The 26,883-nt window shown below is 52.3% G+C and overlaps 1 protein-coding gene across 8 annotated transcripts; it reads left to right on the top strand.

Annotated features, from left to right (window-relative positions):
* The first annotated feature begins 3,668 nt into the window (after nt 1-3,668).
* Nucleotides 3,669-26,222, top strand: Kbtbd11 (kelch repeat and BTB domain containing 11). 8 transcript variants are annotated; one of them, XM_074055307.1, is made up of 4 exons: nt 4,611-12,603; nt 13,913-14,879; nt 16,292-17,569; nt 19,567-26,222. In XM_074055307.1, the coding sequence occupies exon 4, from the start codon at nt 20,273-20,275 to the stop codon at nt 22,223-22,225; it is 1,953 nt and encodes a 650-aa protein (XP_073911408.1). In that variant the 5' UTR covers nt 4,611-12,603; nt 13,913-14,879; nt 16,292-17,569; nt 19,567-20,272; the 3' UTR covers nt 22,226-26,222. The 8 variants fall into 8 exon arrangements, with proteins under 8 accessions (XP_073911404.1, XP_073911405.1, XP_073911409.1 ...); XM_074055306.1 differs by having other exon boundaries at nt 4,611-14,067; nt 14,767-14,879; XM_074055310.1 differs by lacking the exon at nt 16,292-17,569 and having other exon boundaries at nt 4,611-14,067; nt 14,767-14,879.
* Nucleotides 26,223-26,883: the final 661 nt, after the last annotated feature.

Raw genomic sequence — 26,883 nt, 5'->3', positions numbered from 1 at the left:
GTAGTCTTTTTAGAATCAGTGATCACAGATCTGTAGTTTATTTTTAGAGCTATTGATCAGACTTATTTTTATCCGGATTTTGTCTTAAGTCTTGCATGGCATCAAAGTCACGGCCAAAATTCTTTTTGGTCACAGCAGTGTGATTTAAAACAGGTTTGTGTGACAAGATGCACCTTGGCTGCCTGAGGCCAGCCTGGGTAGTGGGCACCTGCATGTCCTGGCTCCTGGGTCTCCACCGTCTGCAGTGCAGGCTTCCACACTGCTCCGGACTGTCCATCTGGAGCCCACCTGGCCACTGACCAAGTACTCGGGGTTCCTGCCATCTCAGATGAGTCAAACCACTTTAAGAGGCATGGCTCATGGGCACATTTAAGTCTACACATTTAATTTTTCACTCAGGACACGAAGGAGTGGGGAAAAATCAACACGGTGAACTTAAGCTGCAAATATGAGGGAATGCTAATTTCAGTTAGCACGCTGATTTCTGTATACGACTTTGGGGTTTTGTGCTCATAGGACTCTTGCTTTGTGTTCTGTAGCACTGACCTCTTGATTCATTTGCAGGCATCATGAATACCAACTCAGCTTTGGACTAGACAGGATGAGAATTCCTGCCTCGTTTTGACTGAGTTACAGGAACTCTCTGAGAGCTGAAGTCTCCTCCTCATTGTAATGAGCCCACTTCCCAGCATTCCATAGACTGGACCTACACTTCACAGAAATCCTTTACGGACTCATGTGAGATCAGTCAGCTGCAGACATCTTGCTCCAGCATCATGAAGATAGTCCTTGAGAGTATTTTAAAATAAATATTAACAGCTTATTTCCACTCACTTTCCAATAAAAGATTGTCTCGGCGTTACGGCTAGTAAAGGTAACACGTAGGACATTGGTGATTGTAACAGTTGCACACTTAACAAGTTGTTCCTGCCTCCTGAGAGGTTGCAAGCTGCTGAAGGAGAGTCTGCAGTCCATGGAGAGCAAGGCCAGGACCACGAGCAGCAGGCATTCAGTCTAAACACTCATTCATTCAATAACCACTGAGCGTGACTTCATCCTATCACAGTGCTGGGCCCTGGGGTGTTCAGAGCTAAGCTGTACAGTATCTCCTCCATTCAGATCTGCAGAGTGAAGGAATCATCTCAAACCAGGTGCCACCTGTAGTGTCACATGTCACCTGTGTGCCTACAGTAGTCTGCAATCAGTAGTGTCTTGGGTATTTCACATCATTCCCGAGTACAAGGTTCTGAGGCAGGTCTGCAGCCTATGGGAACAGAGCTCACTGTGTCTCAGCAGTTTCCCAAGAGTTTAAACACAGAGCTCATCAGCCCTGCAGGGTAGGCCCGATTGGGTAAGGTTGACTTCAGGGACTCCCACGGGAACAACTGCACTTTTATACAACAAGGAGAGGGTTTTAAATGAACCAGTGGAGAGTGTTTCAAACCAACACACATCTTCTGATTACTTTTCGGTGCCAAGAAGCTGGAAGTACTTATTGCAACTGGCACCATTCTTGACAGTTCCTGGAATCTAATTACTTTGGGAGGGAGTGCATGAAATCTTATGGGCTGTTAAAAGCATTGTGGGGATTGCCTGTGGTCTGGTATCAGCCTGGCACAAAACACCCTGTTCCCCAACAGGACCTGATTCTCCTGAGAGGGGCGAGAGGTCAGAACATGACTGCCACCTTCCCTAGTGCTGTGCGTGGAAGGGGCCAACTACTCTGTGCTGAGGCCCCATCAGGGGCAATGGTAGTCAGAAGGGATGGGTGTGGGCTTCCCAGAGGAAGGTGCCCAGTGGTGCCCAGTGGTGCCCAGTGTGGGGCTGCTGCTTCCCTAAACCCAGTGCCCAGAACAGGAGACAGAAGCAGAGAGAAAGGGGTGGAGTCCCACCAGAGCAGGAGGTGGGTTTGTGGTCCCCTCCATGGAACTCGAATGCTGGCACTGGCTGTCTCCACCGTGCTGAGCAGAAAACCGTCAGGACCCCAGATAGTGGGACCCAGAATCCCAGACTGTAAACCACTGCCTCCAGACAGGTCATCTTTGTATTTTGGGGGCACAGTTTCACATGGTGGTCTATTTGCAGGCTTTCCTAAGACTGTCCTGCTATTAAGTTCTTCCTTAGGCATGGAGACTTAATGAGACATTATTACTGTCGAAATTGCTTTATTATGTAAGACAGGCCCTTCCTTCCTGTCATTATCATACCCCAGGTCAATTTCAGGGCCTTGGGAGGATACAAAGAGCTCCCAGAGAAACCCACAGAACACATTTCTCTGCATATTTTATTGGCTTTATTGGAATTCCAGTCTGTCTTTGAAATGGATCGTTTAAGTAGGAAACGTGGGGTACCCACGCAAAGCTCATCTACTAGGTGATATTTTCAGTTCTTGCTTTATTTTTTCACTCTTTCAAAAATGAAGAAACTAGTGTACACACACCAACCTTTGTCAAATCAGTGGGGGTGGGGTGGGGGGGTGGATAGATTGCACAGCGTCACTGATTGCAGAAAGTGGGGTGCTGGTGGTATGGGGCGAGAGGGAGCCTGGAGCCACGGGTCAGGCCAGTCTCCAGAAGTTTCTCTCTAAAGAATGGGGAAATAAAGTTAAATGCTTTCTCTGTCCAAATGTAAATAGTGAAGCACTAAAAAGATCCCAGGAGACGTCAATATTTGTGGAGTAAATTAATAACAAAAAAACGGACTAGGATGGAATTATTTTGACCCAAAGAAGGCCTGTTTCTGTGCAATCAGCTGATGAGTAATTTTAATCCCAGGAGTTTGCCGGTTTCAGCATCCTTTGAACCTAAGTCCTTGGGTGCTTTTCCTGGCAACTGAATGAAAGGGTTTAGGACAATTCAGCTATTGGCATTTAACTGGCAGGGACTCTCAAAAGCAAAGAGAAGAAAGAAAAAAAGGAGGAATGAAATGTGCTCATGGAAATTTACCCATCGTCAATCTGCATACAACCATTAAAGCCAGCATTGACCACGGGGTGAAGCGGTGACCGAACTCAGCGAGCGGCCGCAGCCCCAGACCCACGCTCGGCGCTCGGTCGCGCTGTCTCCGCGGGCAGCGGGTGGGACAGCCACGAGCTCCGGCCTGGCGCCGCCGGGATTGCGGGAGGGGAAGGCCCGGTTCTAGATCCAAGGAAAAGTTCCGCCTGCTGGTCTGCTTCGGTGTCCGAACTTTCTTTAAATGGCAGAATCTGTAAGGGTGCAGGCAACAAGTTTTTAGCCACTGAGTGTGTTGACAGCGCGCCATCCCTACTTTTACAAAAATCCAAAGGAAATGGGGTGGCCGGAGGTCAAGCAACAGCGTGCGGCCCTTGGTGCCCGAGCACTGGCAGCCACAGGGGACCTCGGGCCGTGGGCACATGTCCTCCGCGCCCTTCGGGGTGCGGGGTGCGGGACGCGGGACGCGGCCCAGGTCCCGCGGTGCCCACGGCGTGCGAAGGTCCCGCGGCTCCCGGGAGCGCGCGGGGGGAGCGCGGAGTCTCGGGCTCCGGGACCCGCAAGGGGTTAATCGCGGAGACTCCGGGGCGGGCGGGCGCAGAAGGCGCTCGCCCTAGAGGCCCGCTCGGCGCCGCAGCCTCTCTCCGCAGACCCCAGCCCGGAGGTGGCGCGCTCGGCCCGGCGGTGCACGCGCGCCCGGACCCGCGGCCGCCCCCGCCCAGCTCCCGCGCCCTCGGAGCGCTGGGCGGCCTCGGCGGACGCGGGAGTGCGGGGCCGTTGCCCAATCCGGCGGCCTGCCCGGGTTCGGAGGAGCCTGGGGCAGACAGGCGGCAGGAAGGACCCGAGGATCGCGGCGCTCGCACAGGTGCGCGCAGGCCTCACACAACCCCCCTCCCCCAACCCGCGCTCACACAGGTGCGCGGGAAGCGGCCCGTACGCATGCGCGCCGGAGACCCCCGGCTAGGCTGCGCGTCCTGCGCTCGGGTGGGCGCAGGGGTGGAGGGAGAGCGCAGAGCGGCGAGGTAGGGGCCGGGTGGCGGCCGCCGAGGCGCCCCAGGAGATAGAGGATGGAGGGACCTGGAGCGGCTGGCGGGGGCGCCGATCGAGAGGGCCCAGGGACGGCGGGGGGAGGGCGGCAGGAGGCGGGGGCTGCTCCAGCTCGGTGGGGGGGGGAAATGGAAGGGGCAGTGCCGTGGGGGTCGTGGGAGGTAATCCCTGCTCCGGGGGATCGAGTGTGGCCGTGAGTGGGTGCTTGTTGTCCACGTCTCTCTAGGGCGCGCGCGGCGGGGCGTGGGAGGGCGGCGCGCGCCGCCGGAGACAATGAGCCGCCCGCGGCCAGTGCGTGCCCTTCCTGCGGCCCAGTCCGTGCCGAGCTCCCGCGGGGCCCCGAACGAAGTGGGGAGCAGCCGCTCCAACCCCCTGCGCCGTGCGCCCGGTCTCCTTCTGGGGACCCGCTGCACCACAGCGTGCGGGACCTCGGCCTCTCCAGACTTGGCCTAAGCGCGCAGAACTGGCTACAGGTTTGGGCCGAGCTTGGTCCCGCGCCGCCTCCTGCCACTGAACGGGGTGAGCAGGGTGCGCGGCCACTGCACGCCACTCCTTTCTTTCCCGGAGCCAGTCGGCGAGGGACGCTCGGTGGCCTGTGCGGGTACGTGCCTGCCATCACGGCGGGGAGCGGTACTGCCGGCAAGAAAGCGCGCTGCATTTAAATGAGCCTGCGCCGTCAGCTAAGCAGCCTGGAGCTGAGGGCTTTGCGCAGGGCACGGGGTTTCCCCGCAGCGCTCCTGCCGTCCCTCCCCCCGCCCCCCTTTGCGGCCCAGGGACCCCCGCGCTCCTGCGCGAATCCCGCAGTGCTCCTGACTTTGCCTTTTTCTCCAAAAGGGCTTTAAAACAAGCCCACCCGTCTTGGCTTCCCACAAAACCACTCCCTGTGCCCGTCCCATATCTATTGAAGGGGCTAGAAGAAGGGCACACCAGTGCCATAGCGTCTTTCTTCCTACTCTTCTTCCTACTCGGCCCACGAGAGAGCCCATTTTGAAGTCCGGGGCGCCCAGAGAACAGTTCGCCCTTCCCTGCGGGTTCCCAGTCCCCCACCCCCAACTTCCCGCTGAATCGCAATTACTGAGGCTCTAATTAGGAACCCAGTGGATGTCAATGGAGCCCTTCAGCCTTTCATCCTGAGTTAATAGTTCCTATTATTAGAACCCTCCTCCCCACGCCCTGCTGTTGCAGAAGGAGCTTTCCAGTGAGCCAGCGCTGCCGGGAGACCGCCTGGCGTCCCTGCGCGCTGTGGCATTTCTTATTGGCATACCAAAGCTCCCTTCCGGTTATCACGGAGCAAAGCTCTCAGTGGGGTGAAGTCTTTGGAGCTTCCCTGCCAGCTGCGGGGCGCGGCCCGTCTTGTCACTAGCAAGCACAGAAAGGAAACAGTTACAATATTTTGCTTACAGTGTTTGAGGCCATGTAGGGCGGAGGAGGAGCAGAGGACACAGCTAAATGTTGTGGACCCTAGACAACCGACCCAAGACCTTGCCAGCAGCATGGCTCCATTTTGCTGTGGTCTGGCCCTGGTGGAGTCGGGCCCTGAGCTGACCTTCGGAGGGCTTTGCCCTGGGAGGATGGAAGTCTGGGGGTCGCCACATCAGCTCTGAACGCTGCTGCAGAGAGCCTGTTGCTCTGGTTGGATTTCACATGTGCCCCAGTCATGGCGTTGACAGTGGGACCCCAAAGGTCTCTCTCCTGGTCTTTGCCTGATTCCCAAACAAAGAGGCTTTCCCTTTGCAGGCGCCTCCATCTGCGATTAGATGTGTGGTTGACTAAGCACCAACCGCAAAACCGCTCCATAGTAACACAGCTCCTGCAGGTCTGGAAGCGTTTGGGCTCGGTACTGAGGCCTCGGAGCCGGCCTGTGTCCACCCACCACCAGGGCACACCTCTGCCAGGGCGCTTCACAGCTGCCTGAGAGCAGTCATTTTCCCCCAGAGACTAGCCATCCTCCTTCACGTCGGGGTCGCGAAGGGCAGTGTCTGTCCTGCTCTGGGGGTCAGGAGTTACTGTCTCAGCAGTGGCCTTGATTTCGGCTCTTCTCTGAGCGTTATTGTGATGCTGCTGAAATTACAGTGTTGGGGCTAGTGCAGTTTTTGCAGAGCACTTAACTTTTAGGATAACAGAAAAAATTTTAGGAGTTTGTGTTTAGCCAATGACCAGGCTCCTGCTAGGAATGGAACTGAAGCCCTGCATGTCCTGTGCATGTGTTGCTTGAAGTATTCAGCCTTTATTTCCTTATCTCATGAGTGTTTGTTGATGCCTCCAGTGGGTCAGGCACATCAGCACGGTCATGTTAATGCAAGTGTAATAAACAGGCTAGTGCCTGAAGGAAAGGAGTAAGTCCCCACAAAAGCTTGTAACAAAGGATTTGGGGATGAGATCTGAAGGTTGAGAAGGTGGTGTGGGCATTTGCAGGAAAGTCATGTGCAAAGGCCCTGCAGCCTGAAATGGTCCAGCGGGGAAAGCTATTGGGGAGCCCCTGGGGCAAATGGTCTTGGGTCTGCAAGGTAAGCTAGTTTTAATCACTAACTCATGTCAATTGTGGGAATTTTGCACTTGAGGACTGGATGGAATAGCAGGTGGATCAGTTTACAAAACCGAGACCCCAAGTCAGTGAAATCATGAAGTGGGATGGTGCAGATAAATTGTTTTGTAAATGAGGGGTCCTGCACCAAGTTCGGTGTCATTGTCATTGTTCTGTTATAAGGTCTTGGAGTCACACGGCCTTGGCATCTACTTCTGCCGTATGTATAGCCCTTGTCTTCCTCGTCTCTGCTGCTGTGCTGGGCTCTAAGTGGGCATGGCAACAACTTCTCTGGTTGGTTCCTGGTGCGTATTCAGTGTCATTTAAAACACAAATCTTATGATGCTGAGCCCTCAGTAGTTCCCTGTTGCCATGGGATGCAGTGCACAGTTCTCTATTTGAGCCTCAAAACCTTTGTTCTGGTTACTGTGGCTGTTTAACAGACCGTCCCACAAACTTGGTGGCTTAGAACAACAGCACTCATTTTGCAGTGTGGGTGGGTACAGCTTGCCTCTGCCATCTAGCACCAAATTCCGGAGTTTGAAGACCAGGCTCGAATCACAGGAAGCTGGTATTCACTTGTGGGAGGTCTGGGCAGAGGTGGTTCAAACACCGGCTGCAGTGGCTGGGAGCCCTAGGGCATGCCGCGGTGTCACTCTGTTCTGTCCACCGCTCTCTGGCTCAGAGTGTGCGTGCTGCCAGACCTCTTCCATGCTGAGTCCTGGTCCCTAAGGACTGTGTCCCAAGAAAGCAGAGCCAGGTAGAACTTGGACTGCCTTTTTAAAGGAGTCTTGACAGTCACATGGTGTCACTTCCATCACAGCCACACCTGCTGGGTCGGGGGGAAGGACAGGTATGCCAACACTCTGGAGAGAGTCATGTCATCTCACTCCCCAAGGACACATCAACAGGACCATCTTTGGAAAGTATCACTGGCCACAGTCTGGTCTACAATGGGCAAGTTCACTGCCTCCCATGAGACAAAGACCACAGTCCCCAAATCTTATCCTCATGATGTCAGAGCTGGCCTTCAGGCTTAAGTCCTTCTTATTAAAACCAGAGGGGAACGTGTTGCTTTCTGAAGTCCTGTCCACCCAGGAGGTGAGACTTTGACCGCACACGGTGTGACGGGCAGCACGGGGTAACTGCTGTGTGGAACTGGTCAGTGTTCCCTGACCACACACACAGCAAATGGTGAGTGGGTGAGTGAGTGTGTGTGTGTGTGCACACATGTGCATTTATCTCTGTGTACATGTGTGTGCATATGTATGTGTGAGTATATTGTGTGCATGTGCCTGTGCGATGATGGGTTGGTTAATTGATTTAAAGAACTGGCTGGTGCAGATGGAGATGCAAGCCCCAGTGTGCAGGCCAGGACAGCTGGCTGGAGCCCAAGTCTGAGGTCTGGATGTGGTTTGTCCCCACAGAACTCACATTGAGACGTGGTCTTCAGTAACTGAGGCCTGTAGAGGCAGTTTAGTCTTTAAGGGATGGATGCCTGTCCTGTGCAAGTTTTCCCTTTCCCAGGACCCATGACCCCTGACCCACAGCCATGTGAAGCAAGTGCACCCTGGTGGTGTGCCTCTCCTGCAGGCAGCTTGCCGTGGCTTGCTGTCACGAGTTGAGGGAACTTGAGATCCATACTAGAACTGAGCAGGTCCTGGTGCCAGTCCCTTGGACTTCCCAGCCCAGGATTTGACTCAGTAATCCTCTATTCTTTATAAATTATCCAGTCCCAAGCATTCAGTTATAGGACAGGTGATTGGACAAGGGACGAGTTGGCGTGTTTAAGTCTGAAGGCATCTGGGGTTGAATTCCCTCCTCTGAAGACACCTCTGTCTCTTTCTCTGAAGCTTTCAATCAACTAGACCAGGCCTAGCCAGCTTCTGGAATGCAGCCTGCTTGGCTGAGTCTGCTGATTCAGGTGTTAACCTTGACTTCAAAAAATGCTTAGTGTCATGCAGCAGGTGTTTGACTGAGTATCCGAACATTGTGGTTTACCCAAGTGAACACCTGAGATTAACCACCATTAACCTTTTCAGAAGGTGGGGGGCAGACAGGAGACAGGTGGGGTTGCTGGCTTGTAGCAGTCCTGAATTGCAGATGGACCAAGTGTGCACACAGGCTGGGGCTCATCCTGATTTCTGGGGCTCACTCCAATTTCTGGGGCTGACTCTCAGGGCTCTTGGCTTTTGGTTCAGTTCTCTGAGTCACTCTTTTCCATGGGAATGCCTGTTTACAGCTGATACCTTTTCTTGGCCTGGGTCCCACCTGTAGTACCTTGAGAATCCAGTGGCCTGTTTTCTTCTTGTTCTGTGTCAGTTCCATTTAGGCAGAGCTGACAGCATTTCATCCCATACAAGTGCTTAAAAGTGTCATGAGTTTTCTGTGGATCTCCTGGGATTCATGCCATCCCTGAGTCTCTACTCCCTGCAGGGCTGCTGTGAAAACAGCTCTTAGAACTCCTGAAGGCCCTGCTGTCACTGAGGAGCCACTGAGGCTTTGTTCTGACAGTTCCCAGGGGACTGCCTCACAGGTGAGCTTTATGGTAATCACAGACAGCAAAACCTCCAGTGGATACACCACAGGTAAAAACTCAGCAATCAGCTTACCCGGAGAAAATCACCTGGTGACCAAGGCGGACAGAGGGAGAGCGAGAAAGGAACAAAGACAAGAAAATGAGATAGTGGTAGGGTGCTCTGGTGAGTGGCTGAATAGATTTTAAAAATAAGACCTAATTATTCACTGTAGGAGAGACTTCACCTTTAGGACATGAAGATGAGGGGACAGGGAGACACAGGCTAAGTCAAACTCAGTACAGCCAGGCAAAGAAGCTTCGTGTGGTGCAGGAAGCAATAACAATGCAGAGATCGGGTTGTCAGAAGCAAACTCCCAGTGCCAGCTGCCGGGCTTGATTCTCCTGTGGCCAGGCTTGGTTTGGAAGGGCGGCTGGTCCCCTATGGTATGTAGGCTGTATGTGACCCCAGGCAGCAGGAATCTGCTGGAGGCCACTATCTGCCTGGGTCGATTGCTGTGTCACCTTTCAGAGCATGGAATTTGACATTCTTGATGCTCTCCTGCTCCGTCCCGCACTGTGTCTGGCTGTCTCTTCTGCTGCCCTTTGGTGAGTATGGTGTTCTCATACACAGCGTTGTCCACAGTATGTTTTTGGGTCTACAGAAGTTCCTGTGTGAAAGCAGAAGTCCCTTTGTAGGATTCCCATCCCCAAGGGCCTGTCCAAGTGGCAGGACTGGTTCCCAAAAGAGAAGGTGACCAGTGGCTAAACACAGACTTCTTGGTAGGAGGCCACAGAGCATTGGGCATACTCTCTGTGAGGCCTTGTTCCCAGGGAGGTGGCACTAATGCCGGGACCCCCTACCACCCTACCACGTGGTTTAAGTATTCCTCCTAAGGGGCCCATTGGGAAAGAAGACCAAGCTGCACGGGGTTCTCTGCAGAGACATATTGCCAGGGTCACACCACCTAGTCTCACTGCTTTACCCCTTTCCCACGCCGCCTGGTCTTAGTACAACTGCCAGTCTTACTGCTTTACACCTGTTCTGTGCACTTGGGGACTTTCGGAGGGATGGAAAATCTACACCGGAGCTCCTGCAGCCTCATGGCTCTGGTGAGGATGTCTGACTTTGCATTTGCTGAAGTGGGACCCTTGCTTTTCAAAGTAATCTGAGACTGAATGGGTCACTCTCACCCTGGATGCACTGCAGCCATTAACTTCAAACCTGCATTTTAGGGAAAAAAAGGGAAGTAAAGATCGTATGTTGGCAACCTTAATCTGTGCCAAAGTTGTTCAGTGAGCTTGTGGAAGAAAGTGATAACGCAGTTGCTCCAATTCATTCTCGGCGTAATCGTAGAAACAGGGTGCATCTGTAGCAGTACCCAGCTATCTCAGGACCCGGACAGGACACTGTGTCTTCTTACACTAAGTGTGCTCCTACCCGTCAGACCACAGGTCTTGATTTCCCCTTGAACACAGTGATTAAGATGGCAACATCAATGAACAAACAAATCGATGCTTGTGTCCAGCCACCTAGTTGGTGGAGAAAAGACAGTGAGGCTCTCCTGCATCTCTCCTGCTGTCTTCACCTCTCATCTCTGCTGGGTGGTTTCTGCTGGACATCCAAACAGGAAGTGCAGCTCTCAGAGCTGTACCTGAGGTGAACGGAATCAGGTGTCGTCCCAGCACCTGAAGCAGTTAACTGATGCTTATTGCTGGGGAAATGCTAACTCTGAGCAGGAAGTTCCAGCTTGATACCATCCTATGTGTGAGAACCATGCAGACAGTTTTGATGAGGCCGTGAGTGAGGGACTCTGTCAACTCTTAACCCAAACAGAGCAGAGCACAGAAGCTGGAGGTTGTACCAGCCATGGTGGGTAAACAGGGGGGCATGTTCCTGACAGATCCAACTCTGCTATCCCAAGTCTTGCTATTATAAAACCAAGAACTTAGCACTTTAGAAATGACAGTTTTTATTTAGAGTTCCTGGAACTGTCAGTAACTGATAAGTCACTCAACTTACCCAGCGTTGAGAACAATGAAGTCTGTTGAATACTGTCATTTTACTTATTTTATCTAAGATCACACACCTTGCACTAGATTTTAACATAGCTAGATCACTTCATTGATGGGTCAAGGTGGCTGTGTAAGCCCATGGAGTAGCATTTTAAACACCACAAACCATGTAATAGAAGCAAACACTTAGGTGTCCCACTGAGGTTCAGAGGGTATGGTTTGGCCTTTGATGTTGAACTTTTACGAGAAACCCACAGCAGTGGAAGCACCCTGGCCCCTTCCCCTGTAGAAGGCCCCATCCTGCCTCACTTTCCTTCCTGTTTCTTTCCACTTCTGTTAAAGACATACAGCATTTTTATGTTTAAAAAGCATGCAAAAGTGGCACTCTATGGTGACTTTCTGCAAGCTGAAAACTTTCAAAATTCAAAATTGTGGTTCTGAGATTAGCTGAGTGACAGCTGTAAACCTATTCATTCATTTCAACATGTAGTGATTGTAGCACAGACTGAAAGTAGGTTAGCTCTTTGTTTTTGTATGAAAGGACTCAGCCATCTTGCTAAGTCCATCACATCCCTGCTGTCTTCTTTAAAAGCCATCGCTGATTCCCCTGTGATCGAGGTGACAAGACTCTGGTCACCCAGGGTCTGTCTGCAAACCCCCTGGCTTCTTGTCGTCCCACCAGTCATTCTCAGTTGGGAGCTGGTTAGACTGTGCTCTGAGGGTTCAGCATAAATTGCCTATTCTTGGTGGAGTCTGTCCTGTCCCAGATCAGGGCCACATCTTTCCATCAGGGTCTCTTAGGCCTTGTTTGTGTTCTGCTTGTGCGACTGACCATGGTGTGTCGTCCACTGGAATGTGGACGGTTTGCCTCTTCACATGACTGTGAGCTCCATGGGGGCCAGGACTAACTCCACATGGCTCCTGCCTGGCTCCATGTACATCCGCTAATGAATATTGCTAATTATTCACCAGTGTTGAATAACCATGGAGTCTGAGTAGATGGCTGGGCAGCTGCAGGCTTTATTCAGCCCAGTTAACCTCTCATTTCTGATGCCAGCACCGTCATTGGTAGGTCATTCAACCTTAGCTTGACCCAAATGCTGCTCGGAATTGGATCTCATAGCTAGAAATTCAGGATAGTTTAGCAATTTGTGTGCCTCTCTGATTCTGGGTAGGGTCTGTGTGCTCAGACTTTATGTTTGGCTGAGTCTGTAATTCTTGGATCTGAACCACAGGAAAGGCAACTGCTGGGATTTCAGAATTCTCTGCACCCTGAGGACCTGACAGAAGTCTAGAATTTAACAAACGCTCACCTTTTGAATGAACACACAGATTTACTTTCAAACATTTTTTTCTTTCCATATTTCAGAGTCTGATTCCAGTGAGTTCAACCCTGTTGCAGCTGGAAATGAGGTTGGCAGACCTGCCGTGTCTAGTCTCACTGCAGACCAAGTCTGCACACATGCTCCCATCCCCTGCAGCGGGTTTTATGTGCCTCCTCTGCCTTCAGGAGTGGTACTTGGGGTAGATTACCACATCAGGAACTTCTTGTGAGTGATGGGGCTCAGTGCTGTGTTTATCTCAGAACTCTTTTTTTTTTTTTTTGAAGTGCTGGGGTTTGAACTCAGAGCCTCACATGTGCTAGGCAGGTGCTCTACCATTCTACCAGCCCCGTGTGTGTTGTGGTGTGTGTCTGTGTGTGTCTGTGTGTGTTGGATATTTTTGAGATAGCATCTTGCTTTTTGCCTGGGCTGGCCTTGAACTGTGATGCTCCCGATCTGTGCCTCCTGAGTAGCTAGGATACAGGCTACTCAGCCTACTCTGAGTACCAGAGCCTTTTCTCAGAACTCTTGAATTTTAAATACTCCATAATCTGATAAAGGGATGCATCAGTAAGTCGATTTTTCATAACCTGACTGTAACCTCTGCATGGTTTACAGGTTCCTCCAGATAGCTCACAGCTGGTGACAGGTAAGAGCCCAGGCACAAAGACTGACATCTTGTCTTCCCTCCCACACTGAGTGACCTGATCCCAGCCAGTGTCTCGGCACCCATCTGGGGGTGAGACCATGGGTGCTGGAATCCCCTAGCTTCTTGGTCAGTGGGAGTTAGCTTGTTCTCTCCTGTGGCCCTGTTAGCCAAAAAGAAGTGACGCCTCAGTGGTGGGATGAGGACACAGCTGTGGGAGCGTGGTGAGTGCTCCTGGGGTGCTGGCTCCTCCTCGTCCAAGTAGGGGAGCATTCTGTAATTTAGAGATTGGTTGTCATTGGTAAAAACTGTCATTTGTGCTGGTGAAGGCTTCCTGGGAGCAGAAGCTCTCCTGTGCTGGGCTTCTTATAAAAGTACCCCATTTAACCTAGGGCACCCAAGGGGGGCCAGCTTTTGATTTCAGTTAGAACCATTTCAATTTCCAGGAACTGCAGTCCCACTCGTGCTGGCTTCAGCCAGAGCAGGATTTCTCAGGTCACAGACCTCAGAAGCCTGAGTGCCGGGTAAAGCCATCCTTTGGGTGTGACCTGGCCCAGGAGTTAGTTCCTGCTCTTCCCTTTTCTTAGACTTTTACCTGTGTGTTGAGTTTCTTTCTTTCTACTGAAGACGAGCTTTCCCACGATTCCAGTTGGTGGCACATGGAGGCAAGGCACTGTCCCCTGCATCACCCTGAAGGCTGGTGCATGGCTCAGGTGTAGGCCTGCTGTTTGTGCTGGGGCTGGTGCTGGTGTCCACTGCTGTGGCTGTAGTCATGGTCTTGTGACAGGCAGTACCACAGGCCTACGGAATGTTCAAGGGATAGAACTCTCCCCCAAGGGGACACCGAGGGAGTGACACAGCAGCACCACTGGGTCACCATTTCCATTTTAGAGATGAGTATGCTAATCACCTTGGGTCTCAGCTGGTGACAGGACATTCATGTCTCCATGTGCTGGACACCAACCAGAGTACCTGAGACACATGCAGACAGACTGGAGCCACACCAACATCAGCGCATCAGCTCGCTTAACCTTACAGAATGACAGGTGGGTCCCACAGGGAGACACCCAGAAATGTACACAATTTGCCCAGGGTGATTTTGCTTTAGGAATTCTGACTTCAAAGCCTATTCTTCCTTCTGGAAGGTGCTATGATATTTTCCCAGAGAATACTCGTGTTCTTGGAATGCAGCTGCACCTGTTCAGGAGAGCTGACTTGTCCCTTGCTGAAGCACAGCTTTGGGGAAATGTCCCCACCCTAAGCATTGACTTTTTGAGCTGTAAATGGGGGAGTGACACCTGCCCTGGGTTTGGTGGTTTGGAGATCAGTGACAGTAATGCACACAGTGGAAAACCATGACACCTTGTTACCTGTGACTTCCCCAGGTGTACTCAGGACAGGTGAGGGCAGAAAGGATGTTCGGACCACACCACTGGCCCAGGGAGAGTGGGGAGGTCTGGGAGAGACCTTGCACTCAGAAGGAGCAGAAGCAGCCTAGGCAGCTGGAGATGGACGTGACGAGAGATTTTGTTCTGAGAACATCGTGGTCTTTGTGTTCCAGGAACAGGACTTAAGAATCATACACGCTCATGATTTAAAAAAAACATAAAAAGAGTAAAACACCACCATCCCAACCCCTGCCCTTGTTTTCATCCTTTATGGATTTAAGGTTCTTTATAAAGATAGTCTGTATTTTAAGATCTGCAACTTTTTATGATTTCGAAAGCAGTATGTGTTTGTTTTAGAAACTAGACATCAGCCCAGTCTCCAAGAGGTGCAGAAAGCTGCCTGCAGCGCAGCATCCACAGATGCCCACGAACTGAGAAACACCCCTGGCGGGACCTGTCATGTTTCCCGGGTAATTGCTTAGTGCACGCTGTGCTACATGTGTCTAAGGACTTGCTTTTACATGGTCTTATCTGGGTGCTTTCCAAGTTCTCTTTTGTTTCTCTAGTCAATATCATTCATTCATCCACCTTTTCAGAGCCTGCCCCGTGCTGGGGTGGCCCAGTGAAGATCATTTTTGATTCTATAATTTCCACTTTTTATGGTCACACACACACACACACACACACACAAATTGGCACCCACTTAAGGAGCTAAATGAGATGTCCTCCATGCCCAAAGGAGCAGTGACAATGACAGTAGTAACTGGAGCAAGGAGTTTAAGGAAGAATTGCCCCTGCTTGGAGGAGGATGGGCCCGTGAGGCAGCGAATTGCCTGGGCAGAGGCCCTAAATGCAAACACACAGCCCCCAATGCCCCGTGTGGTCCCTCAGGTGCAGGCCATTCCAGGTCATTCCCTGAGCTCCTCAGCACTGGGGAGGCTCTGGCAGGTGGAGGATGAGATGACGGTGCGTGCTGGGGACCAATGGCTCTGTGTCCCATCTACCAGTCTGTGGAGCCAGGTCTCAGTTTATTGGCTCTTGACTGTAAATTCTGGCTATGAGGCAGCACCATAGTCTGAGGCCCCGTTCCCAGGGAACCTGTGACCAGGTGTGGGGGAGACAGGAGTGATGTGGAAGACACCAGGAAAGTGTCTTTTGAGCAGGTGATACCACACGAGTTTGCATATGCTCCCTCAGTCTACTGACGACAGAAAAGTAAGCCGGCTATCACTATTTGAAAGAAAGACTCTTTTAAGCAACTGGTATTACAATAAAGTATGATGTGCAAGTTTGAATAAGCTAAAATCCACCTTAAATGTGGAGCCTAATGTCCATACTGGCAAATCGCTAGTGAAGAAACAAACAGAAACTTGAAAAAAAAAAACTTTATTAGTGTATATTCTTTGTAGAAAGGGTTTTAGTGTATATTCATTGTAGATTTTCATACATGCATGTATTGTACTTTGATCAAATTATAAACCCCTCTATTTTTTCTTTTCCCCTTCCTCATTTTATAAAGTTTTTAGTGGTTCCATTATACTAGCTTCGTACACAGACACAATGTATCTTTTTTTTTTTTTTTTGCAGTACTGAGGCTTGAACTCAGGGCCTTTACCTTGATCCTCCTAATCTCTTCCTCCTGAGTTGCTAGGATCCCAGGCGTGAGCCACCAGCTCCCAGTGACACAATGTATCTTGGTATCATTCACCTGCATCACTCTCTTTCCCGCTCCCACTTCTCACTCGCTCCCCCCCACAGTGCCACAATTAGAATCATTTATATGTGTTCATATAAATATATGTAACATTTTTTGTACTAAATTCCGCATATGAGAGAAAACATGCAGTATTTGGTTTTCTGAGCCTGGCTTACTCTGATTAAGTTATAGGACTGGAGTTGTGGCTTGAGTGCTACAGCATCTGCCTGGCAAGTGCAAAGTCCTGAGGTTGAACCCCAGAACCACCAAAACCAAAAAAACCTGATATTCTAAGGCATGCTCTTGCGTTCTTGTGAAATGACTCCCAACGGCAGTGGGAAGGAAGCCTCTTCCCATCTCTCATCCAGCTGTGAGCTGGACTGCTCACTGTCACCATCCAGCTGTGACACCTGCAGACCTGCTGCTCGGGAGATGCTCCGTGAGCCTCACCTAGGAGGATGGTCCTCTGATGCCTTGGTCAGGCAGGAGCTCAGTCATTGCACAGCGATGAGGGTGGCACCCTGTGGGGCCTCCAGAGCACCGTGGAGCAACTCTGGTTCCAAAGCCAGGCACAAAGCCTTTTGGAAGATCCTGGCTTCCAGAAGTTCACAGGAATTTGACATAAATGGTCTCAGCAGAGTTGCTGATTTCTCAGAACTTTTTTTTTTTTTTTTGACCATACTGTTCTCTTTATTGTTCTGTATGTTTGAAATCTTATATGACAGCCACTGTTCCCCACGCTGGGGAAGCAGAGCTCAGAAGTGCAGCCCTGGCCTCAGTGGAGGACAGCTGGGTTGCATGGTCATCAAAGACCTTGTAACATGTCTGACATTTATGTATCCAGCACCAACTTCACTGGGGTATGGTGGACAGCCTTGCTGGCTTAGGGATGGCTGAGAGAGGCCCTGCTGGGGATTCACAGTGTGACTGCAGCTGAGCCATGCTCAGACTACTGAGTAGGGGTCCTGACACCCATGCTGAGGGACACATGGGGACAGTGAGCACATTCAGTGGGACATGGAAAACCACACCTCTGCCAGAAGTATCCCTCAAAAAGACATTTAATAATGCATGTGTTGGGAGGAAAGGCAACAGAGCTAAGAACACAGCGATCGACTTTCCCAGGTGATGGGGTTTTGCCTTTCCTGGGTGAGTGGGTAAGAGCCAGTCCATCCCAGGGACCCAGATGACTTCCTTCTCGGAAGGAAAGGGCACCTGCTATTGAGATAGGACGGCCCACAGCCTCAGACCACACCTACTTCAGCACAGAGACTTGTTAGGTGAAGTTACAATAAGATACATGCTGCACGTTCTCTCAGCCTTTACACGGTGTCTTCCGGATTTTAAAGGACAGAATTCCAAATCTAGCTTTCAGCATCTGTTGAGGGCTGAGGCTGTGACTGGACAAGAAGACACTCAGGCTTCTCTGCCTGTGCATTCCAGTGACATCGGCCAGAGAACCAGGTACTTCTGAGACCCCAGGGTGAAAGAAAAAAAGAACTAGATTGGTTTTCTAAGGTCTTCTATATTTTACAGAAGCAGTGCTAGGGTAAGGGACCAGGCACCCAGCTTTGATTTTGTTTCAGACATTAAGGTTCCTGTGTAGTCTGTGTGCAACGGGCAGTATGTCCTAATTCTCTTGCCCTTGGGTGACTAAGCTAAGAGGAAAAGGCACCTGAAGCCATCTCCTCTGCACAGGTTTTGTCCTCATCTCATCATGAGGCAGTGACGCCTTGGAGTGGGAGGCCATCTGGTGGGTGTGTCCCGTGTTGGGTCAGCATCCTCTGTGACCCACACATCCTAGGACCAGGGATGCAGCTTATTCTAACCTTCCCAACATCATTCCCCAAGGATCCTACACCAGTGTCCTGCACACAGCATGGGTGCCACATGTCACCCGTGAGGGACCCAGCAGGAAGGGAATTGAACGTCTCACATTTCCAACTTGAAGACTTTCACTTCTGAGAGGAATGAGCAAGTCTTCTCGGTGGACAAAGTGGCAGGAAGGCAGGCCAGGCAGATGTGCCTGGTTCGTCCTGAGCACTTATGGGGACCATGATGTGTGGTAAGCAGAGCGTCAGAAGGTGAGGACCACTTTAGCTCATTGAGAGGACAGCACACATTCTACAGAGCAATGAGCTTGGGGCATGTTAGCATTATGGATGTTTTTCTCACCAAAATTCTTTTTTGGGGACTGTGGCGTTGAGGTGAACTCAGAGCCTCATGTTTGTCGGGTGAGCATCCTACCACTTGAGCCACAAGTGGCCATCTCTTTTTCCTTTATTTTTCAGGTAGGGTCTCCTCTTTTTTTCTTTTTTTCTTTTTTTGCCCAGGGTCTCAGACCTTAATCCTCCTCCCTATAGCCTGGGGTCACAGGCTTACACTACCACACCCACCTTCTTGGTTGAGATGGGGTCTTGTTAAATCCTTTTTAGCAAGCCTGGAACCTCGATCTTCCTGACCTCCTTTCTAGTAGCTGAGGTCACAGGTGAGCACCATCATACCCATTTCCTTTGGGAAACAGTGCAACTTAGCTCCCCTTTACTCAGGTGTCCTCCAGCAGGTTCCCAGTTCCACTGAAGCGCCACCTTTTAAGGAAGATACTTTGTTGTGTCCTTTGCAGGGCACTTGCTCCCCTTTCTTCAGGTGCTTTGCTTTGGCTTCTCCCCCTCCCCCGCATTTAGGCTGTTTGGATCATTGCTTCTCTGAGGTTTGTCAACTCAATTCCAAGAATGAGCAAATAGGTGTAAAATGTGGAGGCCTGCAGTTTATCTGTCCAGGCAGATTTCAGAGGAGCGTCCTAGCGCCTTTCAACAAAGATGTGTTGTAACTGAATGAGAAACAGTTGCGCTGAAAAGACTGAAAGAGGACCAAATCAGACATACATAGCCCAGCTGTACTTTCTTACTAACAAAAAGGAGTTGGCTTTTAATTTGCATTTTATTTATTGGTGGTACTGGGGTTTGAATTTTTTTTTTTTTTTTGCTCTGGTTATTTCAGAGACACCCTCTTGCTTTTTGCCCAGGCAGTCCTGGTAGATGATTCTCCTATTTTGGCTTCTTGCCATCATGGGAATGACAGGCATATACCACCACACCCAGCTTTTTTTCCATTGAGATGAGGTCTTTAGAACCTTTGGTCCCGTCTAGCTTTGAACCTTGACACTTTTATAGAACTCACAGCATCATTGGGTTCAATCTAACATATTTAAAACCATGTTTGGGTAAACTGGGCTTCCTAGTCCTTCAAATCAGGAGAGGAAGTGAAAAGGATGCTTTTGTTTTTCCTAAAGAATTCTGCATATCCTGTTCACCAACTCTCAGTGGAAATTTATGGTGCTGGAGACCACCAGAACCCAGTGTGTAATAGGAAACCGGGGGAGTGGCGCAGAGGACCCTAGTAACCTGGACTGATCGTGCTCACCGATGAAATTCGTCTTCCCTCTCTTTTTCCATAAACAGGAGCGCGAAGCCTATGGGGAAAGAAAATGGAAACAGCTGACATTGGACAAAGGAAGCGAGAGAGGCAGCAGGTCCTGACGACAAACGAGGAAGGCCGCCGATGTGCACAGGAACTGCGTTTCCTGACACCCGCCTGACAAGTGGAATGTGACTCCCCAAGTGACCGGTGTGGATGCAGACCTGCGGTGCTGCGAGGCCACCGCACAGGCACATACCCTCCAGCTGACCTTTGGGTTTAATTACAAGAAAATGGAGTCGAACTCAGGGTTCTAGAGTTTGGGCCACAGTCCTCGGGGATTTGTTTGTCCTTGGGGCGGCAGGGATGTGACGCGAAGCGATAAGGTGGGTACACACTGACTGAAGTGCATGCCTTGGCGCGCCAGGCACCAGTTCCGCAGAGAAGGCGCCCCCACAAGCCAGCGCTGCAGCCCAGGACTGTCCCCTGGCGGACTGAAGCAGTGGGCGCTGGCCAATGCTGGATCAGTGAGAGCCGGGCAGCCCTCCTCGCGGGAGAGGAGTGGGAAGGGCGAGAAGGGTGCGGCGTGAGCAGCGAAGAAAAAAAAAGTGGGGACATGAGTGAAATCTGATCGCGTGCCAGGAAAAGGGTGTGAACTAGCGACCCCAGGGCAACGCTCAGCGGTGAGCAGGCTTGAGGGGCCGCTGAGCGGGCAGTGGGCGTGCGGGTGGCGCAGGACACAGCCCGCCCATGGAGAACTCGGTGGCCCCCTGCGTCCTCTACCCGGGAGATGACCGCGTCCGCGGGGCCCACGGAGCGCGCAGCCAGGCCGGGACGCCCGGAGAGGACAGCCTGCCGCTGCCGGCCGCGGGGGAGGACGCTGCGTCCCCAGCGCAGACACCCTGCAGTCTCCGCGCGTCGCTGTGCTTCCGCTCCGGGGACGACTCCCCGCCGCAGTCGCGCGCCGCCGCCGCCGAGGGCGCCGCCGCCTCCACGACCTCCAGCCGCAGCGGCCGGCGCGTGGTGGAGACGCAGTGGGAGGTGAGCAGCGCGGGCGCCGCGTCCCCGGAGGAGCTCACGTCCCCGGAAGAGTCCGTGTCCCCCGAGGAGCGCGCGCGCCCGGAAGAGCTCGCGTCGCCACCGGAGCCCGAGTCCCCGGAAGAGCCCGCGTCCTTGGACGAGCTCGGGGAGCTCGTGCCTGTGTCCCCCGGGGTGGGGCCCGCGCACGGGGAGCCCGACCTGGTCATCGAGGTGGCCGGCCGCCGGCTGCGGGCGCACAAGGCGGTGCTGGCGGCGCGCAGCGACTACTTCCGCGCGCGCGCCTCCCGGGACGTGCTGCGGGTGCAGGGCGTGAGCTTCGCGGCGCTGCGCCTGCTGCTGGCCGACGCGTACAGCGGTCGCATGGCGGGCGTGCGGCCCGACAACGTGGCCGAGGTGGTGGCCGGCGCGCGCCGCCTGCAGCTGCCCGGTGCCGCGCAGCGCGCCACCGACGCCGTGGCGCCGCAGCTGAGCCTGGCCAACTGCTACGAGGTGCTGAGCGCGGCCAAGCGGCAGCGGCTGGCGGAGCTGCGCGACGCCGCCTACCGCTTCATGAGCGACCACTACCTGGAGGTGCTGCGCGAGCCCGCCGTGTTCGGGCGCCTGTCGGGGGCCGAGCGCGACCTGCTGCTGCGCCGCCGCCTGCGCTCCGGCCGCGCCTGCCTGCTGGCCGCCGCGCTCGGGCCGGCCGGGGAGCGCGCGGGGAGCCGCCCGCAGAGCCCGTCGGGGGACGCGGAGACGCGCGGCGACGCGGCCGTCTACTGCTTCCGCGCGGGGCCCGGCGAGTGGCGCGAGCTGACGCGGCTGCCCGAGGGCGCCCCGGCGCGCGGCTGCGGCCTCTGCGTGCTCTACAACTACCTCTTCGTAGCCGGCGGCGTGGCGCCCGCGGGCCCCGATGGCCGCGCGCGACCGTCCGACCAGGTCTTCTGCTACAACCCGGCTACTGATCGCTGGAGCACCGTGCGGCCGCTGCGCCAGGCGCGCTCGCAGCTGCAGCTGCTGGCCCTGGACGGCCACCTGTACGCCGTGGGCGGCGAGTGCCTGCTCAGCGTGGAGCGCTACGACCCGCGTGCCGACCGCTGGGCCCCCATGGCCCCGCTGCCCCGGGGCGCCTTTGCCGTGGCCCACGAGGCCACCACCTGCAACGGCGAGATCTACGTATCCGGGGGCTCGCTCTTCTATCGCCTGCTCAAGTACGACCCCCGGCGCGACGAGTGGCAGGAGTGCCCGTGCAGCAGCAGCCGCGAGCGCTCCGCCGACATGGTGGCCCTCGACGGCTTCATCTACCGCTTCGACCTATGCGGGAGCCGTGGCGGCGACACGCAGGCCGCGGCCGGGCCGGGCGGCGGGGTCAGCGTCTTTCGCTACCACTGCCTGGCCAAGCAGTGGAGCCAGTGCGCGGCGCACCTGCGCCCCCCGGGCGCCCCCGCTGGCCTGCAGCCCTTCCGCTGCGCAGCCCTGGACGGCACCATCTACTGCGTGAGCCGTGCGGGCACCTGGCGCTTCGTGCCCTCTCAGGACGGCGAGCCCAGCGGCGACACGGGGACCGGTGGCACTTTCGAGCCGGAGTCACTTGGAGCCCCCCTGGACGTCCGGGGTGTGCTTTTCCCGTTTGTGCTCAACCTGCCTGAGAAGTCGGACCGGGGGGAGCAGGGTGCAGCCTAGGGCAGGTGGGGGTGAACTGGGCATCTCCTTTGGGAGGCCGTGGGACCAAAGGCACGGTCCCCGTGGGCTGGGGTCCTCAGTGGGAAGGGGAGGGCGAGGAACGAGGGAGAGTGGTGGGGTGAGCTGGTGGCCACGCTGCACCTTGTACAGGCTTTGAGGGTAGAAGCTTCGCACGCCCTGATGACGTTTTTGCAACGCTGTCTTAAGAGCTGCTTTTCCTTTCAGGATTCCTTTTTGCTTCACTTTGCTCAGTGGGCTCCACGGCATAACACGTATGCAAATAGCCTAGCAGGTCAGCTGCAGGATACCTGAGGGAGGAAGGGGTGGAGTCAACAGTTGGAGCTGCAGGGTGCAGGGGTGGGCCCAGGAGTCAGCAGGGTGCAGGGGTGGGCCCAGGAGTCAGCAGGGTGCACGCAGGTGTAGCTGGTGCCTGGGGTGTGCCCTGGGCTGCTGAGCGGAGAGGAGGGGCCAGACTTGCCTCTGCAGAATTCCGTCCTTACCAGGTGGCCTAGAAGGCCACAGAGCCAGAGTGGGCCCAGAAGTAGGCCTAGGCTAGTGCAACTTGGGGACTTCACTTCTTTCTTTCTTTCTTTCTTTCTTTTTTTTTTTTTTGCGGCACTCAAGGCCTCACGCTTGCTAGGCAGGCACTGTTACCATTCTGCCAGCCCTTTGTGATTTTTTAATTTTGAGATAGGGTCTCCAGAACTATTTGCCAGGGGCTGGCTTTGAAACTTTTTTTTTTTGATTGAGGTAAAATTGTAACTGATAAGTAAAGACCTTTGTGATCTATTCAAAAAGTTTATGCTACTATGTGCCCAAATTTTGGTAGGCTCAACTCCAAAAAAGAGTAGTTTACCAAACATTACAGGTAAATCTCTGATACCAACATGGTTTTAGTTCCTCAGTCACGGGAAGTATTTCCTGTGCCAAGCCATAGACATATGCCTCCAGCCGTGCCATCCACACTTTGCCAGGCCAGCTCTACCATCCACATCCTGAGGTCGACTGTGTTCTTCAGGGAGAAGGTGCTGGTAACCACAGCTATGACTTACCACCATTTGAATTTTAATAAGCTCACTGATCAGGAAAAGCCCACCAGCAAGGACTTTTGTATGATTTAGAGCTGCAGCACTGGGTGCTGTGTGTCCATCCTAAACAGGACTGTTGTTCCTGTAAACAGAAAGATAAAATCATGTTTTGACAGTTCTAAAAACAAATGATGAAGGCACATTTTGAAGCCACTGTTTGATCATGTTTTAACTATGTGTTGAAACATACTTCAGAAGGAGCGCATGCAGTTTTACAGTCATTCTAGGGAAACACGGCAGGGTGACATGCATATTAAGGACACAAAAGGAAATAACATGTATCTTGGATGTAGTTAGGCAAGTGTCATTTGTCCAGCTTTGAGTTCCAAAGTACACTAACAGAATTGACTTGAGACTTGCTACTTTGACAAAGTGCAAGGGTCGAAAACGAATCAGTTGATTTTCCTTATTTCTTAGGGCATTTATTTCTCAAATATGTAGGGACAGGACTTTCTGTTTATTAAGAGTACGAGGACAAAATACACAGCTCACAAACACCGGCAGACGGATTTGGATTCTCAGTGCAGTCCGTCCTCGTACACACTGAAAGGCTGGAGCGCAATTAAATGGAGTCCTTCTTACCCTAACAGGATTGGCTTGCTAACCCAGCGGTGGGAATTGCTGCCTCTGTAGGAAACAGTAGGGATTGGGAAATAGGTTATGCTTTTAGAGTCTGTGGTTAGGAAAGGCCTCAATTAAGTGTGTTTAGAAGTGATCAGCCTGAATTTTATGCATGACAAGGGGAATGGAATTCACAGTTTCAGTTAGAGTATATTCTGGGGTTTGTCTGCTTGCTCGTGATTCCTCCAAGTCAAAGACATCTTATTAGATGTGTAATCATCTTGGGATAGTCCTAAGTCTGACATACTGGCTTTTAGGAGTATGCTGGAGAAATGGCAGTAGAAGAAATGCTTATAGAAAGAGGAAACAACTTGTGTTCTTTTAAAGAAATGTACATTCTATAATGTGTACATTTCCTCTAGAATTTTCTTACTAATGCTCATTTTTTATATGAAATGGGTCCAGGCTAATATGTTCGTTCCTTCAGTATCAAACTCATAAAACGCTTACCACTGTGGTTTTCTTGAGAGATCATTCTGGTGGTGGTCACTGTCGAAACTGGGCACCCAGGGTGGAATCTCCCAGGAGAGCAGAGCGTTGGGTGTCAGGTGTGGGCAGCCGCACAGCACCTTGCCTGGTTGCAGTTCTGTCTTTATCACTGTTTTGTCACTCCCCTAAGAAAGCAGAGTCTGTGCCAGGTTGGTGTCTTCCTGTGAGGACTGGCAGAGACTCCTGTCACATGGCACGCAGGAAGCTGTAGAACCAGTGAAAGGAATGAACCCGAGAATTCGTTAACCGTTCATGGCTGTCTGGCCAACCTGTTTTGAAAACGTAGATAATATTAAGTGTCATATTTCCAGTTAGTGCTATCACAGGAAACAAATGCCAGAGGCCCTGACTCCTCACAAGCACCATTTTGTTTTGCTTCTGGGGACCGACCAGCCACTGGGGTGCGGAGCAAGAATGCGTATTGAGCAAACAGAAAAGCCACACGTCTAAGGTAGTAATTTGAAGGTGCTGGGGGAGGCCTATCACTGAGACTTGTCCCTAGGTGTGTGACGGCCCAAGGCAGCGTCCTTTCTTATCCAACATGGTGTTCTAAGTCGAGGTCCAACAGCCTTTAGAAAAACGGTTAGCGTGAAAATATCCCTGACCATCAGTTCAGAGTCACATGAGGCTGATGCATTTGTGACCTCCATCCATAACTCTCATGAAATTAACCCCTGCATGCTGTCATTTCCAAACCTTATAAAGAGCAGTGCCAGTTTAAGGGGAAGATGTGAAGTCCCCGAAAGCTTGATCTTTTGGTTAGTCGACAAAGCAACGATTTGTATTGTCCACCGAAGTTCATTTGGAACCCAAGGGACCAAGCTTAATACGGCTTTATTTTCTTTCTGTTTTGATTTTTGTCATGGGAACAGGCCCCACCTCTGATATTGCCTCTCAGTCACTTCATGAACTTGGATTTTGAGGCAAAGGAGGCACTAGTTCCTTTTCCCTTAATGAAATGAATGCTGTGGAAAGTCATTTGCTACTTAGTTAAAATTGTAAGCTGTATCACTTTTGCTACAAATGCTAAAGCAAGAAAGGAACTATGTGCTCCCTTTGTTAATTTCTGGTGCCATTTTAGTAACTCTGGTAACTGTGTTATCTGTTGGTGTTTTAGGAAACTTCCTGTAACATGTTGAAATTGAATGAGGTCTTTTGCTCTCTGCTGAAGTCAAGAGAGGACACAATCAGGACACATTTGTAACATCTTAGTGGCCAGTGAAGCCAGAGTGCTCTTGTGTGCTGTGTTTCGTTTTACAAGCTTCCCCAGCTTATAGAAAGTTTCATTTTGATGTTACATATCGTCTTGAAGTTTTCCCTTTCTTTTGCAATATTATCATTCATGAAAAGATAGTGACTGAACTAAAAGAGGAAGTGTGCAGGTGTTCTCCTTGCATCCAGGTTTCTTTCAGCAGTCATGCCACTCACGCCTTTTCTGTGTCCATGAGGAGGTCTGGACTGTGCGATGCTCAGGCACCTGGCAAGAGACCTGTCTCGGCAGGTGCTTTGCATGGCTTTGTGTGTTGAGTTGGATTAAAGTGAAGTCTAAATGTGTTCCGATGTGAGATCCACACTCCCCAGTGCTTGGCAAAGAGCTGACTGGTACTCGCTAACTAGTCCTCACTAGTATACCTGCTGCCACCAACTAAGATGAGCTACATCCGTTTAAGGCCGGCTGCTACTGTGTGTGTAGTTGATGTATTTATAATGCTTGAGTTTTAAAATCCTAGGCATAAATATGTAAAACCTTGTACGTATGTCAATCTATGCCAAGATGAAATAAACTGTGGAAAATGCCAGTGTCCCTGAAATCCTGCTGTGCCTGCTTCTCCCTCTCCCAGTGGCAGAACCCCAGTGAGGTGTGTCCTCACGGGAACTTGAATGGAGACCCAGGGCTAGCCTCCCATCTGCGCACTGAGCCGTCCTCTCTGTGGCCCCTGAAGGTCCCTCCAGCTCAGAATCTGAAATCGCAGGCAGGTGTCTCCACGCAGCTGCCTCATGATGTGATGTGCCTGTCCTCTCTCCCTTTACCTGTCTCCTTGGTCAGCCAGGTCATGGCCCCGATTGCTAGAGAAGTCTGCTTTTCTGAGGATGTGCACACTGTGTGCAGGATGGGGAAGACAGTGTGGCCACAGGAAGAGAATGGAGTGAGGATCACCACATGCCACACAGGGCCGGGGTGGGGGACACCAGGGTGGACAAGGCAGGGGTGAGGGGAGCAAGGCCAGAGTGGGAACAGGGACCTCCCTGGGAAACAAGGTAAGGAGGAACACAGCTCAAGATCCACTGGCTTGACTAATTCCAGTGGGCTCTGGTGCTGGGTCCCTGGATCTGGGGTGATTTAGGGCATGGGAAATCCCAGCTGGTGTCTGGAAGTCAGAGAAGGGGGTGGCTGTCCCTGGACTTGGGCTGGGTGGATCTGTGTGAGGGACGTGCTGTGTGAAGGACTGGTTGACGTGG

This window comes from Castor canadensis, chromosome 14 (assembly GCF_047511655.1).
Source record: "Castor canadensis chromosome 14, mCasCan1.hap1v2, whole genome shotgun sequence".
NCBI lineage: Eukaryota > Metazoa > Chordata > Mammalia > Rodentia > Castoridae > Castor > Castor canadensis.
This window is presented reverse-complemented; position numbering and strand designations above follow the sequence as displayed.

Bases quoted from the DNA above. Each gene is read 5' to 3' on its own strand.
- Kbtbd11 (XM_074055303.1), top strand. From the start codon at position 20,273: ATGGAGAACTCGGTGGCCCCCTGCGTCCTCTACCCGGGAGATGACCGC.